The 18,319-nt window shown below is 54.1% G+C and overlaps 7 protein-coding genes across 7 annotated transcripts; 4 read left to right on the top strand and 3 right to left on the bottom strand.

The window, feature by feature from the left end:
* Nucleotides 1–652: 652 nt before the first annotated feature.
* On the top strand, nt 653–4,276 carry MYCGRDRAFT_108602 (uncharacterized protein; the record flags this gene model as incomplete). The annotated part of the gene is made up of 5 exons (XM_003854390.1): nt 653–780; nt 837–1,050; nt 1,123–2,495; nt 2,547–2,606; nt 2,656–4,276. The coding sequence occupies 5 exons, from the start codon at nt 692–694 to the stop codon at nt 4,154–4,156; spliced, it is 3,237 nt and encodes a 1,078-aa protein (XP_003854438.1).
* Nucleotides 4,277–4,669: 393 nt separating this feature from the next.
* Nucleotides 4,670–5,868, top strand: MYCGRDRAFT_91688 (uncharacterized protein; the record flags this gene model as incomplete). Its single annotated transcript, XM_003854391.1, has 2 exons — nt 4,670–5,811; nt 5,865–5,868. The coding sequence occupies 2 exons, from the start codon at nt 4,670–4,672 to the stop codon at nt 5,866–5,868; spliced, it is 1,146 nt and encodes a 381-aa protein (XP_003854439.1).
* A 4,134-nt stretch (nt 5,869–10,002) lies between these two features.
* On the bottom strand, nt 10,003–10,646 carry MYCGRDRAFT_103703 (uncharacterized protein; the record flags this gene model as incomplete). Its single annotated transcript, XM_003853776.1, is given in 2 exon segments — nt 10,003–10,140; nt 10,159–10,646. The coding sequence occupies 1 exon segment, from the start codon at nt 10,617–10,619 to the stop codon at nt 10,395–10,397; it is 225 nt and encodes a 74-aa protein (XP_003853824.1).
* A 186-nt stretch (nt 10,647–10,832) lies between these two features.
* On the top strand, nt 10,833–11,656 carry MgLEN4 (lipolytic enzyme; the record flags this gene model as incomplete). The annotated part of the gene is made up of 2 exons (XM_003854392.1): nt 10,833–10,861; nt 10,915–11,656. 2 exons carry the CDS (start codon nt 10,833–10,835, stop codon nt 11,654–11,656), a joined length of 771 nt encoding a protein of 256 aa, XP_003854440.1.
* A 1,019-nt stretch (nt 11,657–12,675) lies between these two features.
* Nucleotides 12,676–15,351, top strand: MgEXG3 (putative Exo-beta-1,3-glucanae; the record flags this gene model as incomplete). Its single annotated transcript, XM_003854393.1, has 6 exons — nt 12,676–12,814; nt 12,869–13,133; nt 13,214–13,243; nt 13,299–13,550; nt 13,656–14,096; nt 14,154–15,351. 6 exons carry the CDS (start codon nt 12,676–12,678, stop codon nt 15,349–15,351), a joined length of 2,325 nt encoding a protein of 774 aa, XP_003854441.1.
* A 376-nt stretch (nt 15,352–15,727) lies between these two features.
* Nucleotides 15,728–16,315, bottom strand: MYCGRDRAFT_91684 (uncharacterized protein; the record flags this gene model as incomplete). The annotated part of the gene is made up of 1 exon (XM_003853775.1): nt 15,728–16,315. The coding sequence occupies one exon, from the start codon at nt 16,313–16,315 to the stop codon at nt 15,728–15,730; it is 588 nt and encodes a 195-aa protein (XP_003853823.1).
* A 782-nt stretch (nt 16,316–17,097) lies between these two features.
* Nucleotides 17,098–18,075, bottom strand: MYCGRDRAFT_38394 (uncharacterized protein; the record flags this gene model as incomplete). Its single annotated transcript, XM_003853774.1, has 3 exons — nt 17,098–17,473; nt 17,532–17,734; nt 17,788–18,075. The coding sequence occupies 3 exons, from the start codon at nt 18,073–18,075 to the stop codon at nt 17,098–17,100; spliced, it is 867 nt and encodes a 288-aa protein (XP_003853822.1).
* Between the last annotated feature and the right edge of the window lie 244 nt (nt 18,076–18,319).

Below are 18,319 nucleotides of genomic sequence, written 5' to 3'. Positions count from 1 at the left end.
CCGAATCGATAAACCTTCCCGCCATGTCTCTGCCCATCTGAATCCCCTCGCGCAGTCTGCGCTTACTTCCAACATGGCTGTCACTGATGAGCAGTGCATCAACAAGGTAATATGGCATTCGGTGCCGATGATGCCGTCGGCGATTTCACCACTTCCGCACGCTGTCTCAGTGTGCCCCTCCGATAACCAAGCGCCTAGCCTGTGAGTGTCTGAGGAGCGCCAGCATTGCCAAAGCAGCAATCCTTTGTTCATGTGGACGATGGCCATGGCGATGCTTGGAGCACGACGTGTTGCTCAGTGGACAAGGGCGTGAAAGCCATGCACCGCGAAGCACGGAATGGGACTCCGATCCCCATCCGCGTGAGATTTCGCCGTTTGGCAGACACGCAAACGTGGACACGCAGGTACGGAAATGTCAACCACGCCGCCGTGGCGCTAATAACCAACCAGCGCCAGCAATCCAACCTCACACGTGCGGCAAGCTCCTTTCAATATTATGTCTCTCTTTGTCTCAGAACACAAAGCTGTACTACCATGGCTAGAGTTGCTAGAGCATCAAGTCCTGGCGAGACGGCGCGAGTGAAATATATTGGACTGGGTTGTATATGGACGCCTCGAATGCCACCGTTGACACCGTTCATCCCCGTTCAATCTTCCATCTTTCTTCGAACGCGACAAGCACGTGGCTCAGATGCTCGCCCTCGTTCCTCTTCTCGCCGCTTCGGCGCAGGCATTCTTCATCCTCACCCAGCCCGTCTTGCTCACAACTCGACTGGACCCGTGAGTCTCCTTCTCCTGGTTCCGTGTTAGACATACGCTGATCTCTTGCCGTTTAGAATCGTCAACCCTGGGGGGATCTCCGGCCATGTCCACTCTATCGCGGGCGGCTCCAACTTCGACAAGTCCATGACCAATGCCACATCTCATGCGTCGACGTGTACCACAGCATCCATCACCGCCGACAAGTCTAATTACTGGATCCCTCAGCTTTACTACTACAACCCAAACACCACAGGTTTCCAGGCCATCCCAGTGTCTGTTGTGAATACAGTACGTCAAGCTTGCTCGCGCGAATGGGCAAATCTAACAGATGTGCAGTACTACCTACCTCGTCATGGCAAGAACGATGTTGTTCGCGCTTTCCCCGATGGTCTGCGCATGATATCGGGCAATCCATCCCGCCGCGGCTTCAATGGTAACAACATCGAAGACAATGCCATCAGCTTTGTCTGCCTCGACTATGCCGGTGGACACCAAGGCGACCCGGAGTGGGCTCAAAGGAATTCTTTCTTCAACCACAACTGCCCAAATGGTATGCGCGCTCAGATCAACTTCCCTAACTGCTGGGATGGAGTAAACCTTGACTCGCCCGACCACAAATCGCACATGGCATGGCCGGCCAATGGTGACAGTAATGGTAACGGTGATTGCCCGGCCAGCCACCCTGTCAAGGTCGTGGAGCTCTTCTACGAGTTCATTTTCGACGTCCAGAACTTCCCCTTCAACGCCCCTGGCACTCCCACCTGGGTCTTCGCCAATGGTGATACGACGGGCTACGGTCTTCATGCAGATTTCCTGAACGGCTGGCCGACATTGGTCAATGGGTCCAACGTGCTCCAGCGGGCGATCGACGAATGCAACCAGGACAATGGCGTCGGAGGCAATCTCCAAGACTGCCCGCCTTTCGCTGGTCTGATCAACAGTGCTCAGGCAGCAAGCTGCCACCCCCAGAACCTCCTTGTATCCGAGGACGTCGGCTGGGGACATGAGATCCCCTTGCTACCCGGAAACAACCCCATCTGGATCGGCAACGGCACAAAGCCATCGAGAGCCAACTACACCGAAGGCAACACCACTTACACCGACTTCAAGTCCATCATGCCCGCTGGGTGGAAGGCTGTGGGCTGCATTGCCGAGTCGACGTCCGGACGTGCTCTCTCCGACTATTCTTTCACCTCGCCCAACATGACTCTTGCCAACTGCGCGACTGCTTGCGCTGCACGGGGCTATCCCCTCGCCGGAGCTGAGTACGGTTCCGAGTGCTACTGCGACTACAAGATGCAGAATGGCGCATCCAACACGACGCTGCTCACGGGCGACAAGTGTGGCATGCAGTGTTCCGGTAACTCGTTCGAGAATTGCGGCGGCTCGCGAACGCTGAGTCTATCTGTGAACAACCTTGTTTTCCCCGACCCAGCCGACAACTCAACGACTTCGACGACTTCGGCGACTTCTGTTGCTTCAACCTCAACCTCTTCGGTGTCCACGACCACTGTGGCCACTGCAACCTCTTCGACTCCTTCGACCTCTTCGAACCCAGCCGTGTTTGCCGGTGTGGACGGCTGGTACAAGAAGACGCAGAACTGCGTGACAGACTCTGCTGGCAAGAGGGCGTTGACAGGCTTCTACATTTCGAACAGTCAAATGACTCCTGCTGCGTGCATGTCGGCGTGCGGTGCTCGAGGTTACACCTTTGCTGGTACCGAGTGGTCAAGGTGAGATTGCTGCACCACTTCGATGGTCGACCACCGCTAATGTTATCTCAGGGAGTGCTACTGTGGCTCATCTGTCGACCCTTCGTCCAGTGATGCGAACGCTACCGATTGGTAAGTCATTTGCGTCGTTCAATTCGGTTCCTTACTGAATGTCAACCAGCAATTTGCCCTGTACGGGCCAGTCGTCCGAATCCTGCGGAGGCTCTGCTCGGATGAACCTCTACTACTTCAACGCGACAGCCGTGACAGGGGTGTCCAACCTGCCGCAGAAGTGGACCGCCACAGGCTGCTGGAACAGCGGAGCTTCAAGCGGAAAGGCATTCTCCGGTCCACTGATCGCCAACGACACAATGACGAACGACGTGTGTATGCTTGAGTGCCAGAGCAGAGGCTACGCGCTTGCTGGCATCGAATACGGAAGAGAATGCCGATGCGCCCAGGCTTTTGCTCCAGGATCCGTTCAGGCCGCCGCTACAGACTGCAATTTTGCCTGCGCTGGCTCGCCGTTCCAGGTCTGTGGTGCTGGCTCACGCATGACCACTTTCAAGTACACAGGTGCGCTGGTCGCACCTCCTTCTCCCAACAACACCAACATCAAGGTCGCTGGCTGGACTGATCGCGGCTGCTACTCCGAGGCCACTTCCGGCCGAGCCCTTACCCGCTACTCGTTCTCTGGATCAGACATGACTGTTCCAAAGTGTCTCGCGGCATGCGGAGCGCGCGGCTGGAAATATGGCGGAGTTGAGTACGGCCAGGAATGCTACTGCGGCGACACTTTTGCCAGCGGCGCGGCGCCCACTTCTACCGGCTGCTCGATGGTTTGCGCCGGCGACAACATGACTCTTTGTGGCGGATCGAGCCAACTCAACGTGTTCGAAGCCACCGGCGCCGTCGCTTCAGCTCTTGATGTCAAGGCTGCTACAACTTCCAAAGTTGCGACAACATCCTCAGAGACTGCGACAACATCCTCAAAGACTGCAACCACGACAACGACTCGAGCTTCCTCAACGTCCAGCAAGAGCACCTCTTCTTCCAGCTCTGTAGAGCCAGTAGTCGCAGCCGATGCTTTTGCGGACTTGCAGGCCGCTACCACATCAAAGGCTGCGACTACAACGAAAGCGGCGACCACGACCGCTCGTACTATCACGACTACGACTCGCGCCACCACGTCGTCGACAACCCGAGCGTCTACCACTACTCTGTCATGCCCATCTAACGTACCATTCACCATATCGGCCAACGGTGTTGCCGGAGCTCTCGTCAATGCATCTTCGAACTCGCTCAATGTGTTCCAACTTGCCAGGTCCAACGTGACGCTGCCCCTTCGTCTGGACAGCTCCTGCAATGTCATTGCCACCGCAAGCGGAACGAGCATGATCGCTTCCACTTCATCTCCCTACCAGATCTCCTTCACGGGATCGAGCCAAGCCTCCCAACGAGCCGTGTGCAATATCGTGCGTGCGACTCAGAATGGAAGGAGTTTCCAGGAGCTGCAGTGCACATTCGGTGCTGATGCGGCAAGGAGCTTTGCCGCGGATGGCCAGGGCTATCTGTATTCGAGGACTAGCGGTTCTAACACCGCTGTACGACTGGAGGTCACGTACCAGTCCGCCACGACATCGAATCCGCGGATGAGGCGGCGTCATTCTGGAATTGCGTGAGCAGATCACTGGGTTCGGAGTTACGGAGTTCTCTAAAGGAAGCGCATTTGAATCGGATCATGACTTGAACGATATTAGAATAAATAGAATAATGGCAGCATGACGAACTGTTCAGACAACCTTAGCTCCATTCACGTTCACGGCGTTATATCCACACGCTCTTCCGCTACTGTGATGTCGTCTGTCGAAATGTTAGAGCCTCTGTTCCGACATCCCTTGGTGTTTGTCAAAATCGCAGCATTGTTTCTGGGATTGGTATGTTATGAACGTGTACTACGGGTAGGACTAATACTGAGAACGTCTATCTGGCAGCCAGCCAGGTTGCCAGGCTGCCAGGTAAGGTAGCCCAGCCATTGAGTTCGGTCCTTTGACGAGCATCAACCACCCCTTTTCTTCATTGCCGACATCTCAGCTCTGTTGATAAGCTTGTATCTGCACGATCAGCCCCTTCTATTTGATGCGCTTGAACCGGGCTGGGCGACAAGGTACGCTTTCGTACTACGCAGAAGCAACATGACTCCAGAAGAAGCGGGAAGGCTGGAGAAGCAGCTTCGGCGCTACAACACTGCGTTCGATGACAATGTAGACCAATACTGTCCGGCTCTCGTACGCACCAAGAAGGGTACAGTGGCGAAGCGCCAGCCGCAAGTGCGAAATATGGGAACAGACTACTGGAAAGGACAATGCTCATCTCGCGGTCTCCGAACCACAGGGAAGATCGAAGACCTCAAGGATCTGATCCGCGGTCGTGATCGAAGCAAAGACGTCACGATCAAGCAGGAAATCGACAACATCCAGCAGACTCTGGACGCCTACCGTAAGCAGAAGGAGAAGGAAGATTTCGAGCGGTGGTGGAAAGACCCATCCGTCAGACTCGAGCTGAAAATTGATTCCGACGCGGAGCGCGCGCTAACAGAGCTGCTTGAAAAGGAGCCTGCAGTGCGAAGCTCATGCTTGGTCATCCAGACAAGATCAAACGCTCTCAAGTATTGGGCCGAGCAATACAAGCTTGCTTGTCAGATTGTAGAGCCTCCTGAGAGTATGCTGCAAAGCTCGTACGGCTTCTGGGGTCATTGGACTGTCATTGGTAGGCCGGACCTCGTACAGCAGCAGGTGGAGAAGCTGTCGCAGCAATGCAACGCCGAGAAGAAGGAGGCCAAAGCCAGGTTCGATCGAGCCGATAAACAAGAAAGGATCAGAGCTGCTCAAGCTGAAGAACAGAAGCGACAGCAGCTGCGCGCAAGACGAGCTGTGCTGCTACGAGAAGCGGCGGAACTCGCTGATTGGGACATCACAGGGTCGTGGACCGTCGAGTGCGATGTCTTGGCGACGCACATGAGCGAAGTACCTGCCGAGCTTACAATGAACATTTTTCGGGATGACTTCCGCTTGAGGGATCCGCGGGATCTGAATGGCAGGAACGCAGACGATGAGTACGAGCACCGATACGATTTCGAAGACGAGGACGAGGCCGAGAACGAGAATGCCGATGGAAGTTCTGACGATGAAGAGAAGACCATGGACGAGCCTCAGATGCCAAGATACTGCGCTGAGTTCAACTTCGACATCGTAGAAGGTGTCATGCGGATCTACCCTTCAGTAGAAGCTAGGAGGTCACCATCCGCCTTCGAGGTCAAGCGTCAGCCATCATTCAAGTACATCTGGAGAGGTCGGGAGACCGGAGAGTCACAGATACACGTGAACTCAGATGAGACTGTGTACGGCATTGTCTTCAAGGACGGTGGAACCAGCTTCCACGCCACATTCGGGGGCGATTCCATTAAGCCAGTTGAGCTGATTGGTACAAAGGTCGTACATGGCCGTGGGCAGGACAAAAGTAGCCGAGAGAAATGGCTGGATCTGTCTGAGAGTGCGTGGAACAGGGAGTGCGTTGGCCGCTGGCATTTATTGCAAGCAGATACTATGACTGCTGCTACCGACGCAGGTCTAACGGACCGACAGGGTAGCACATTGATGTCCTCGGTCTTGTTCCCATGCTTGCGAGCTGGGCACATGTCTTGCGCACAAACTCCAGCTTTTATCGCCGAAACCAGCTTGCCAGCTCGATTTCAACAGGAGACTTTCCCGTTTTCTTCCACTGCCTGTCCCTTTTCTGGCCCAAACGCTTCCGCCTCGCAGCTCTGTACCACATGAACCACGCCCCGAACAGAATACCAGTCATCGGCACAGCAATAACGCAGAAGATCCAGAAACTGTTCGTGCCGTCAGCATTGGAAATGGACTGGAAGACGTCGGCAAGGCTTCACCTCTGGGCCACTCTCAGCACTTTTCTCCCGGCTTTGCCTCCCTCGAGCTCGAAAAATGGCATACTGAAGATGGAGCTGATTCCCGTGGCCGGGAGAAAGATCAGGGTCAGGACAGCGATGGCTTTCATCGCATTCGAGTCGTCTTGCATAATGCGGCTGTCTTGTTGCGTCACGAGATTGAACGAAAGACTGATAACGTTGGCCATTCGCTTTTCCAAACTTCGCAGTCGTAGTTGCGTGGAGCGAAAAGCATTCTGTCTGTACATCAGAGAGGATAGCACCGCGGTCTGCAGTCTTGTAGGTGGAGATAGTGCATGTCGTTGGACTTGCGAGATGTGGACCAGCATTGTCTCAAGTGTACAAAGAGACGCTTCCACGGCTTCGTTCAGATACGTGCAATGCTTGGAGATATTGTGTAAACCGGTGAAGTCGACAGCTTCAGTTTCATGTCTACCATTTGGTACTTTCTTGTTGTCCTTCGTTCGACGACCAGCTCGTCGAAGTGTCCACTGTTCTTTGCCGCGAAAGACGTCAGCTAGTCCCCAGGCAAGGTCATCGATGTGGTTGTAGAGGTCCTCTTCGACGATGATGAAGAGTAAGAATGGCTCATTAATCACATCTCTCCATGCTGGATTGGCGAGGAGGCGCTGAAAGCGCTCGATGAGACTTCTGATTGCGCCGAAGAGAAGAAGTGTGACGCACTTCGAGCCGTCGGAGCGAGTCCGAACATGCAGATGAGTCGAGGAGATGCGCCAGCTGGAGTCCGCCTGGCTAATATCCTCCGGTCCGTTGTCTGAGGAGGTTTGAACAAAGTAAGGATCCTTCCTCATGTCGACGATAGTCGGCTCCCCTGTCTCCGGGTGTGCTTGGATGATGTTCAAATCCTTGTAGAGAGAATGCGACCAAGCGACATGCACCTCGGGATCGGTGACGCTTTCCTGAGCGCCGAAAGAATGTGCTACGGATTGTATGCGTTCCGCAAGGGCAGCGCTGGGTATTGAATAGTGGAGGAAGAGCGACTTGAGTGCTTGCAGCTCGGCTATACTTGTGGCGTCCATGGGAGCTGCGACAACACGCAGAGCTGTGGAGTTGAACGTCTGGTCTCGGTTGATAAGTGTGTTGACGGCGCCTTGTGTGCTGATTGAGACTTCGCTCGGGTGCACATTTGCGTCGTTGTACCATTCGAACACGCGCAGCGGAAGTGCGTCCGTGGTGACCGGATGGACCAAAGGCTCAAAGTAGGCATCCCATCGGCTCTCATCCTCGCAGAAGGCCGACATGATCTGCTGGAGTCTGGCTAATTCTGGAAAGCATCGACCATCGGGCAGTAGTTGGCATGCTTGATGCTGTCCCAAGTTTCCAGAGAATTGTGCAGATCCAAAAATCCCACCGGGCGAAAGCGACCCTTCCAGTACCTCGTACGGCTGAAAAGGGTTTGTGAGATGCAGAAGTGCGTGCATAGCGCCACCCACCGCTTCCACCCGATTAAGCGCCAATCATCCCTGCTCGTGGTAAGCGAAGACGAAAATAGACTTTGAGGCTATCGTTATTGTCTTCGAAGTGAATGCGTGGGATGACCATCGAACTTGGCTACGTATGTCATTGGCAACAACATCGTAACAAGTGGTCAATTGATTGCAATGCCTCCGACTCTCGGCATCTAATTCTCCACAAATGCTCGTGGAACATAAAAGTCAACCATCCGCCGCATTGGTCTGTCGAACTAGCTTTCTCGGCTTCTTCCTCTCGACTGGCGGAGTCGCGGTAGCATCACTGTTCGCCTGCGCAGAAACCCTCCTCGAAGGCGGAATCGGCTTCTTCCTGGGAGCAGGTGCTGGCGTGGCAGTCGATTGAGCTGGCTTTCGCACTGGCTTCTTCGCGACGGGCTGCGACGTCTTCTTTGCAGGAGCAGCAGCTTGCTCGGATGGCTGACTTGCAGGCATCGGCGTCGGCTTCTTCTTGACAGGCGCCAGCGCTCCGCCCGACGTCGCAGCACTCGACGCCTTCCTCGCGACTGGCGCAGGCTTCTTCTTCGGCTGCGTCCTCCTAATTGCGGCCGCCGAAGACTCTTCTTCTTCGACCACAAACTTTGCGTCCGCCGGCTCCGCTCCATTGACATTCGCGCCTTCGACATCCTGCGGACAGGAGCTCATCACTACCACAACGTCTCTTTCGGCCTTCAAACGTACGAACTCACCGGGCTTTCCATCGGCCCTCTCCAGCCTCATCGTGCCATCGTTGTCCCACCTTACATCCATGAACAAATTGAGCGGAGCGGGGACGGAGTTGACGGTGACCTCTGCTCCGATCGCCTTCGCGCCTTTCAGTCCAGCACGTTCGTTCAACTCCTTGAGCGCCAGCACTAAGTTCTCAGCGCAAGATCCGTGACTTTCCCAATTCTCAACTCCAAGGTCTCGATATCTCATTGGATCACAGGCTGGTATGAGGGTATCGTGTCTCTTCGCCGTAGTCGTGTCCTCAATCAACGTCAGAACGGGATCTCGGAGGTTCGTCAAAAACATATCGTTGACTTGAGGTAGAAGGTGGGACGTGCTGGAGCGAGTGTGCGTGAGGGAGAGAAATTCCATCGCAGGAGCGTGAGCGGCGTTTGCAGCATTCCAGGCGGAGTAGCCAGCGTAGAGGGAAGATGTGTAGCCAGAGCCCGTCGCCGCGGCCATTCCGACGGCACCGACAGGCGTTTTCGAGAAGTCTTGAAGTTGTTGCAGATAAGACTTGGACTTGTCTCTCTCGTGCTGCGATCTTGTTAGCACCAGCACCTCGCGCCTTGAATTCCTCTGCGAAGGCGACCAAAACTCACAAATCCTGCAAACTGTGTCACTGTGTCTGTTGCCTGCTTTGGAATATAGGATGAGAAGCCTTTGCCAGCCGTGAAATATGAGCCCCACGTATTTGAATTCTTCTCCGTCTCGGCCTGGTTGGCTTTGGCTTCTCCGCCCTTCTTTTGTCCGAACCCAAGAGAGGGCACGCTCGGGACATAGCTTGTAGGAACATAAGAGCTCCATCCAGACCTTTTCTGCTCTGCAGTGGCCTCAGCTTCGCCGGCTTGAGCCAGGCCCTCTCGTGTAGCCTGCTCGGCCTCTTCTTGACTGGGAAGATCATTGTTGCCCTTCTTCTTCTTTGATCCAGGTGCAGGAGTCTTTTGCGGCGGTGCGGTCGGCTGTGCTTCTACTTTCTGAGGCTTTGCTTCTTTGTCGCCGTTCCCTCCTGAGGTCGTCGCCGAATCCTTCGTTTCGGGTTTAGGTAGTGCAAAGGCCCACAGGTCTACGACTTGAGTTCCCGCGGAATTGATGATCTTGATAGTCTTGCCCGCAGGTACGAATGTTGCGGTACCATTGCGAGCTGGAATGACTTGGAGCTCCATGACTGTCAGCTGGCGAATCTGAACGGCGTCTTTGGCTTCGGTCGCGCAACAAGTTGAGATGCTCAGTGATCTTCGAGAAAGGAAATGTGATGTGCAATGTACGAGCAAGCTTGGAACTGTGACAGCATGGACTCACTGTGGTCGACACCTCAAACCCGGGTTCCGACTGTCTCCTCCACATTCAGGAAGCTGCCTGCCAACTATTTTCGTGTTTCATCCACTACAGGGATCGTGTGACCATGCATTCCGGACGGAATTTCATCATGCTGCATGAATGAAAAGGGCGGACCGCAAGTCTTGATTGGAAATGATTATAACGCAACTGCACGTACGTGCTACACGAGACGTCGTTGTACTTGGACTTTGCGGGTTGACTTGGGACAGGTCCTCCGCACGCTGATCGACAGTCGAGCCGGTGGGATCTAGCACGGTCGCATGTCATTGTGCGGGAGACAATGATGCATCTCTTTTCGAGCCATGGATTTCAATGCACAATTCCGGACGGAACCGACTCCACAGATGTCGATGTCGACAGCTTTGAGCCATTGATGGCCTGGCGACGCGATTGCGGTGTCAACTGTCGGCAAGGTCAAAGACTGCTTTTAGTGCGCCGATTCTGTCGCGCTGCAAGTATGGAGTCGAAGGGACGGCCGGCCGGTCCAGGTCCCGCATTGTAGGTCTCGAATTCTCGTGCGCGTAATCCACGACTTCGTGTCCGCTCGTCCAAAAGGCCTTGATAGCGGGTCAAGTTCTCGGCGTGCCGGGCGGCTGACACTCTAGAAGAGCACATGAGGTCGACCTGGGCCGAGTGCATTAGGAAGCGGCGATGACGAGAAGGAGAAGGACGATTGAGAGCAACTAGGACGAAGGACAAAATTATTGTGTTGTGGGAAGAAGTCGCGATTTTAGCTTCAACGCGGCAGAACGTCGGGCAAGACCTGGCCGACCGGGATGCAAAACGACACCTTACCATCACCACGCAAGACAACATCAGCTTCAATCCGGCTGAATGCAGTCGCGATCAAAGATGGACCAGTTTGTTCTTTTTGGAGACAGGTGAGAAGTGCCAGACCAAGCCATGATCGGCCCATGAATGACACTTCCCGTAGTATCACACAACAGGCCTGTTGTCAAGACCTGGGCTTCGCGTTCGCAGCTGCTTTAGCAGACACCTACATTCGAACCTTGGACGTTGTCAATCGTGGCCTCTCGGGGTACAACTCGCGACAAGCACTACAGATTGTTCCTCGAGCCCTTCCGAGTCCGTCGCAAGCTCGAGTACGCTTTCTCGCCATCTTCTTTGGAGCCAACGACGCCCGACTGCCAGACACACCGGGAGGCCCACAGCAACATGTTCCTCTGGACGAATACACAGCCAACTTGAAGTCCATCGTGAATCATCCGGTGGTCCTCGCTCACGAAGGAGTCAAACTCATCCTCATCACTCCACCGCCAGTCGACGAAAGGATGTGTCTCGCGAACGATAAAGCAAACGATCCGAGCTATCCGGATGTCATCAAACGGAAGGCAGACATCACAGCGAAGTACGCCGCAGCTGTCAGAGACATCGGTCGAGAAGAAGGCATCAAAGTCATCGACTTCTGGAGCGCGCTGATTCTTCACTCCGGTGGCTCGGTGGAAGACGCCGTACCTACTGGATCCATGGAGCTGCCTCGCAACGTGAAACTGCAAGCCTTTCTTCGCGACGGCTTGCATTTGAGCCCGGCTGGATACAGGGTGCTGTTCGATGAGCTCATGAGTCTGATAGGCCAGGAATATCCTGAAGAAATGCCGGACAAGCTCCCCTTCGTACTCCCTCGCTGGGATGACGAGAAGGCTTGGAGAGCTTAAGCGACGAGACGGCAAGCCAGCACAGTCGCGACTGCCGTGCGCGAAATGCAGAAGCCCAAAATCAGCCTGCAAGAGCTCGGTTCGTCGGAGGACGCAACTTTCAAGTCAACAGACCACTCAGACAGTATCTCATCTGATCACTCAAGCGACCTCGGCTACAAGTGTAATGCAAGCCTCTTTATGAAAGCCTCGCGGAAAGCTCTGACGTGATCAAGTCTTGCAACCAATTCCAACGAGAAGTGTCATGCGATGCTCCGCCACACTATATGGGAGAAGCTGAAGGCATGCATGTGCCGTTCAATTATCCACAAGACCACCAATATCTCGAGAAGGAGTAAACCATCATCGCTTTTTAACTGGTCGACGCCATTTATTGCAGCGTCTGCTTTCGGCTAGTTTGGGGTTTCCCCGCCCCCTGAAGTATTCAACGGCGGCGAAAACCCTTCCATGCTCTGGTGGCGTCGACTTGACAAAGCGGAAGCAATCTCCGGTCGGCCTGGGCGATTTCATCTGCCTACCGTACCTATAGGCATCTTCCATTCTATTGCGACTTGAGTCTAGAAGTGCCCCACGCGAGACAATTCACACCCTTCCACGCGGTGGATCTGCACGTTGGGTGCCCTATGGAGTCGTGTACCGAAGTACCCTCACGCGAGCAGAACGTGTGTGGTGCGCGAAGCACTTCTATATAGAGATGCGTGCCGTGCCTATTCTCCGAGAGGCCTTGCTCTCGATCCTCGCTATCCTCACTACTATCGTAGGTGGAATCCTCCTGTACGTTCGAGATGCATTTCAGTCAATGGCTTCTGCCTCTTCTCGCTGCAAGCAGCACCAATGCCCAGATTTTCGTCCCTCAGGCTGTTCAGCAGCTGCAACAACAAGCCTTGAGCACGTTCTCAAAGTGAGCGAGGGCCTCTCTTGAGATGTTGAATGATTAACTGACATCAGACAGCTACACCAATTACAATGGACCTAGCACTTCAGCCTTGAATGCTCTGCGACCCAACACGCAGTCTCAGATGCAGGTTCAGTCCCAATCGATCTCAGCTGCGGCCGCCTCCTGCGACTTCTGGATGGAGAGCATTGGTCATAGAGGAGTCGCTGCTTTCAATTCGAATCCATCTGGATATCAGGTGTTTCGAAACGTCAAGACCTTCGGTCCGTTCATTGCTGGATTTATCTACTCTACAGCATGCTGACCTGATGGGATAGGTGCAAAGGGAGATGGAGTCACTGATGACACTGCTGCTATCAATGCTGCGATCATTAGTGGCAGTCGTTGCGCGCCGGGCTCCTGCGGCTCGACAACCACGACTCCAGCTGTCGTGTACTTTCCGGCCGGCACATACGTAGTCTCGGCATCGATTATTCAGTACTACTATACGAATCTGATTGGAAACCCGCTGCCCGGTTGCATGCCAGTCATCAAGGCCAGTCCACGGTTTTCCGGAGGATTGGGAGTCATCGACAGCAACCCGTGCGTTTTATACCCTACGCTGACTTGCCGCTCAAAGGAGCGTTCATGAGCGCTTGCTAACCTTTGTGCCCTTTACTTAGATACCAAGCTGGCGGCGCTTTAGGCTATGGGTAAGATCGTGCCCAATGTTCTGAGCCACTTCTCCTTTACTGACATTCTCCTCAGCGCCACCAACGTCTTCTGGAGACAGATCCGCAATCTCGTCATCGATATGACAGCCGTGCCTGCATCGAGCGCGATCACTGGTCTTCACTGGCCAAGCTCGCAAGCCACATCCCTTCAGAACCTCGTCTTCAAGATGAGCAGTGCATCCGGTACTCAGCACCAGGGGATATTCTGCGAGTCGGGCAGCGGAGGCTTCATGAACGATCTGATCTTTTACGGCGGACGCTACGGCGCGAACTGGGGCAACCAACAGTAAGTCTGAAGTATGCCGACATCGCATCAAGTGATTGGCTGGCTTTTTAGTTCTCAGCTCGAAGCTGCCAGGGAAGGTGCTAATATCTATGCCTTTGTCTTCAGATTCACCACAAGAAATCTCACCTTCTACAACGCCCAGACAGCCATTAACCAGATCTGGGATTGGGGTTGGACCTACCAGAACATCAACATCAACAACTGCTCGATTGGTCTTGACATGTCCGGGTTGGACACGAATGGGGCTCAGACTGTCGGCTCCGTAACATTCATCGACTCGACTATCACCAATACTGCTATCGGCATCAAGACTGCGCGCAGCTCGAGCTCGCAGCCCAATGCAGGTGGTAGCCTTGTTGTGGAGAACGTAAGGCTGAGCAATGTCCGCACCGCTATACAAGGCCCAGGTGGAGCGTTGGTGGGTGCGGTTTCGAGCATTGCTGGTTTCTTGCAAGGAAACTCTTACACCCCAACTGGACCAAACAAAGCTCAAGGATCTTTCACGCCCAACAGCAGACCTTCTAGTCTCTTACAATCGGACGGAAAGTGAGTTCAAATTTGTCTGCAGATCATTGGTCGAAACTTACCCTTACAATCAAAAAGATACTACCAGAGAAGCAAGCCGCAGTACGAGCGCCTTTCAACATCCTCGTTCCTCAGTGCTCGCTCCGTGGGAGCCACAGGCAATGGACGCACAGATGACACCACAGCTCTTCAGAACGCAATCAACAGTGCCAAGTCACAGGGCAAAGTCTTGTACCTCGACCACGGCGATTACCTTGTGTCCAAGACCATCTACATCCCGGCAGGATCCAAGATCGTGGGCGAAGTCTTTCCAGTCATCCTGTCCACGGGAAGCTTCTTCAACAACGTTTCCAACCCGCAGCCTGTGGTGAAAATCGGTAACACGGGCGAAAGCGGAAGCATCGAATGGTCGGACGCAATTGTCAGCACGCAAGGCAAACAGGTTGGCGCCATCTTGATCCAATACAACCTGGTCGCTCCTGCAGGTACTCCAAGCGGTCTGTGGGATGTTCACACTCGGATAGGAGGCTTTGCCGGTAGCAACCTCTCCCTCGCAAACTGCCCGAAGACGCCGGGTACCACAGCATCGGTCTCAGCCATAAACGCAAACTGCATCTCAGGCTATTTGCAGCTTCACATCAATCGCAATTCAACGGGGCTCTACCTTGAGAACGTCTGGCTCTGGACCGCCGATCATGATGTTGAGGACAATGCTTTACGACAGATCACCATCTACACCGGGCGAGGCCTTCTCGACCAGAGCACCAACGGCCCGGTGTGGATGGTGGGCACAGGTGTAGAGCACAACCAACGCTACCAATACCAGTTCGGCGGCGCGAACAACGTCTACGCCGGACAGATACAGACTGAGACGGCCTACTATCAAGCAAACCCTAACGCCAGACTCCCATTCCCAGTCGTCACCGTCCTTAACGACCCGCAGTACCCATCAAACGACTTCATTACGGACGGAGACAAGTCGAACATTCCCGCTGCAAATGGCTGGGGTCTGCGAGTCGCCAACTCCGGCAACATCTTCATCTATGGCGCGGGAGAGTACTCCTTCTTCAATAACTATAGCACTTCGTGCTCGGACCAGGGCAGTGGAGCGGTCTGCCAGTCTCGGATTACTTCGATCGAGAACTCGAAGGTCAATATCTACAATCACAATACTGTAGGCACTCGATTCCCGTTGTCGTTGAATGGTGTCAATCAGATCAGGTGGTCGGATAATCAGAATGGATTCATCCAGACGGAGGCGTTGTTCAGGAATTAGGGAGAAACATGGCACATGGAAGACCGAGGCGGCATTCGACCACTCTGCAGAACAGCTTCTAAGTACATATATTTGTAGCAAAGTATCAATGAAATTTCATGACCAGTCTTCGCGGTCGGGTTTCAGGTGATGAAAGGCGTCTCGTAAAGTGATGTCAACCATAGCCGCCAAGACCTGAAATCTTCAATCTTTTGCGCTTCGTTCGTGGTGTAGCTCCAGTCCAACGTCAACACGCCCGTGTCATCAACATTGTCGCAATCCATCCCAAATTCCATCTCGTGAGTCTATTCCTGCCATGTGACGCACCATCGCACGGATGAGGTCGTTTTGAGGGTGACATGGGTCGGACAATCCGACTGCACACGAGTCCCTCCATTCAGAGCTCGTCCGCATAATATTTGGCCTGCATCTCGAATCCATAGCTATCTGGCTCGCTCTCTGGACTCCAGACGCTCTTGACAGGCAACATTGGGTCTGCCAGACCATTCCGCAGTGCCAGCGCAGATCGGGCATCTGACGACTCCTTTGCGATGTTCAAGCCCTTCAGGGAATCCTCTGCCAATCTCGCCATGGAGGAAGAGTACGCCCGCACTCTAGCTTTGCCATCAGGAATGACTTGGAGTCCGTTGGAATGAATGCTCCCGCTGCAAGTCCTTGCGTTCGATTCGTCGCTCTCGTGGGCTCGTTCTGCATCTCCGGCTTCTTCGGATTTAGAATGATCCGTCTCGCACTCTTCAACGGTAACCTGCATGGACGGCGAGCCTTTGGAATCCTTGCGGCTTAGTGTAAGATCTTTCTGAACGTCCTCTCCAGCGTCGGTCAGAGCTTTGCCAGCGCTTCCAGTCCGAGAAATTCGTGGTCGACACGTCGCAGATTCAAGGTTGACCCCTTCCCGATAAGCCATCGCATGATCATGGTTGTGATCGGCCGTGCGCTCGATATGCAGTGCGTCCGTTGAGGCCATGTCGATTTATGAGGGAAAGTAGCTCGGATCACCTGCGATTCTCGTTTGCTCCATGGACTGTCAAAGGTCGAGGATGACTCCAGAGACTCGCGTCTGGATGATCTCATGCCGGAGTACCCCTGCCATTACCGACATTGAACCGGAGCGCTGTCTAGCAAGTTGGGCATGACGATGTGGTTCCTTGACCAGCTCCGAAGCGACGACCCGTTGACCATCGCTTGAAGGTCCTTTGTGACCGATGCGTCCGCTACCCGTCTCTCAGGCCGGTGAACGAGCTGAGCTGATTGAACACCATCTCAGCAGGAATGCCAATCGACCATCAGCAAGTTTTACTCAAAACGCATTCGAGATACCGCCCTCGATAGCCATATGACCCGTGGACGAATGGATACAACAACAGTGCTCAGAAACGAGCAGTCATGTCGAACAGACGTGAGCATTACTCGAATCAGAAGACTCAGGACATACTGCTAGCTCTCCATCTAAGAGCTCCTATGATCGCTAGCTCAGGTACGGTGGATCATGACGCTCCAAGATCTCATCCCTGCATAGCACTCCACGTGGCCGTACGGCCGATACGCGATGCACTTCACCTCGTACCACATCTAATGGGATTGTAGCTCTACCTAGCAAGACTCCTGGAAGTATCACGAGAGTAGCAGAGAAATTATACGCGGTCATGTGAACCAAAACATTTTGACACACAGCTCCACACATGCATCGGTGCATGAACCATTCCTTGCGAGACTAAATGCTAACATATCTGACAGCCTAGTCACGAATTACTTCCCGAAGTTCTTCTCCAACATCGGAAATACATCGTTAAACCCGTCCGCAATTTTAGCAATCGTGAATCCCACTCCCTGCGGGCCGGCATCGTTCAACGCTTCGACCGACCTCACGGCATACGCGCCCACTTCCAGCACTGTGCCACCCACATATTCAGGCTTGGTGATGAGATCGATCATCACATCCGCTACCTGGCTCGTGGTGACCCAGGCGTCTTGACTGTCATCCACCCAGTCCAGTCTTTTCGAGGGCCAAAGAGGAGTCTTGACGATTCCTGGAGCCACAGCTGTGATGCGAATGTTCTTTGCGGGTTCGAGCAGCGCCATGGAGCGAGTGAAGGCAGAGATGGCGTGCTTCGAAGCGCAGTATCTGTGTTGCACGCATATCAATAGACGAGCTTACTGGCAGCGATGAGATGCGTTTGTACAATGGCACCGGCAACAGAGTCATCTGCGCCGCAATTGATGAGATCAAGCACACGGATCCGGACCCGAGTCCTTGACGCATGAAATAGTCGATTGCCAGTTGCGTGGCTCGGATTGGGTGGTTGATGTTTATGTCAAAAACCTTGAATGACGATGAATCGATCGTATCCTTGCCAGTATTGAACTCCCAGAAGCTGGACCATTTCTGAGGATAGGATCAGCAAACATGTCCATCAGGGCCACATCACCAAGACGTACAGGCTCGAACAAGCCAGCTCCAGGCACAACGATATCCAAGCGGCCGAACACCTCCATCGTCTTATTAAAAGCGGCTTGCAACTGCTTCCACTCGCCGACATCCGTCTCGACAAAGATGACTCGTCCTTCTTTCCACTCCGCGACCACATCTTTCGCTTCCGGACGAAGAGCAAGGTCGGCGATGGTCACGTTGCAGCCTGCTTTCAGGAGCTTGCGGGTGAGCTCGAGGCAGATTCCCGAACCACCGCCAGTCACGAGAGCAGCTCTGTCCTGAAGCGTGAGAGCCATTATCTCCTTCGGCGTCGGCGAATACGGGAAACAGAGGGGAGGAACGCGAGTCCGCAAGGTGGCACTGCAGAGAATGGGATTCGACTGTGTTACCTTCCAGGTCAAAGTACATATACCTCTTCCTTCCTTCCCCTCACCCGAATATTCCTCTCTCCTTCGCAGCCACTACCGCATCTCAGCTGAGCACCCTCTCCCCGAGCAGCACAGTACTTTCGCGGACAAGAGGTGGGGTCACGCAGCTCAC

The sequence above is a fragment of the Zymoseptoria tritici genome, chromosome 3 (genome assembly GCF_000219625.1).
Source record: "Zymoseptoria tritici IPO323 chromosome 3, whole genome shotgun sequence".
In the NCBI taxonomy this organism is placed as follows: Eukaryota; Fungi; Ascomycota; class Dothideomycetes; order Mycosphaerellales; family Mycosphaerellaceae; genus Zymoseptoria; species Zymoseptoria tritici.
Note: the sequence above shows the minus strand (reverse complement) of the source record. Positions and strands in the feature narration are given on the sequence as shown.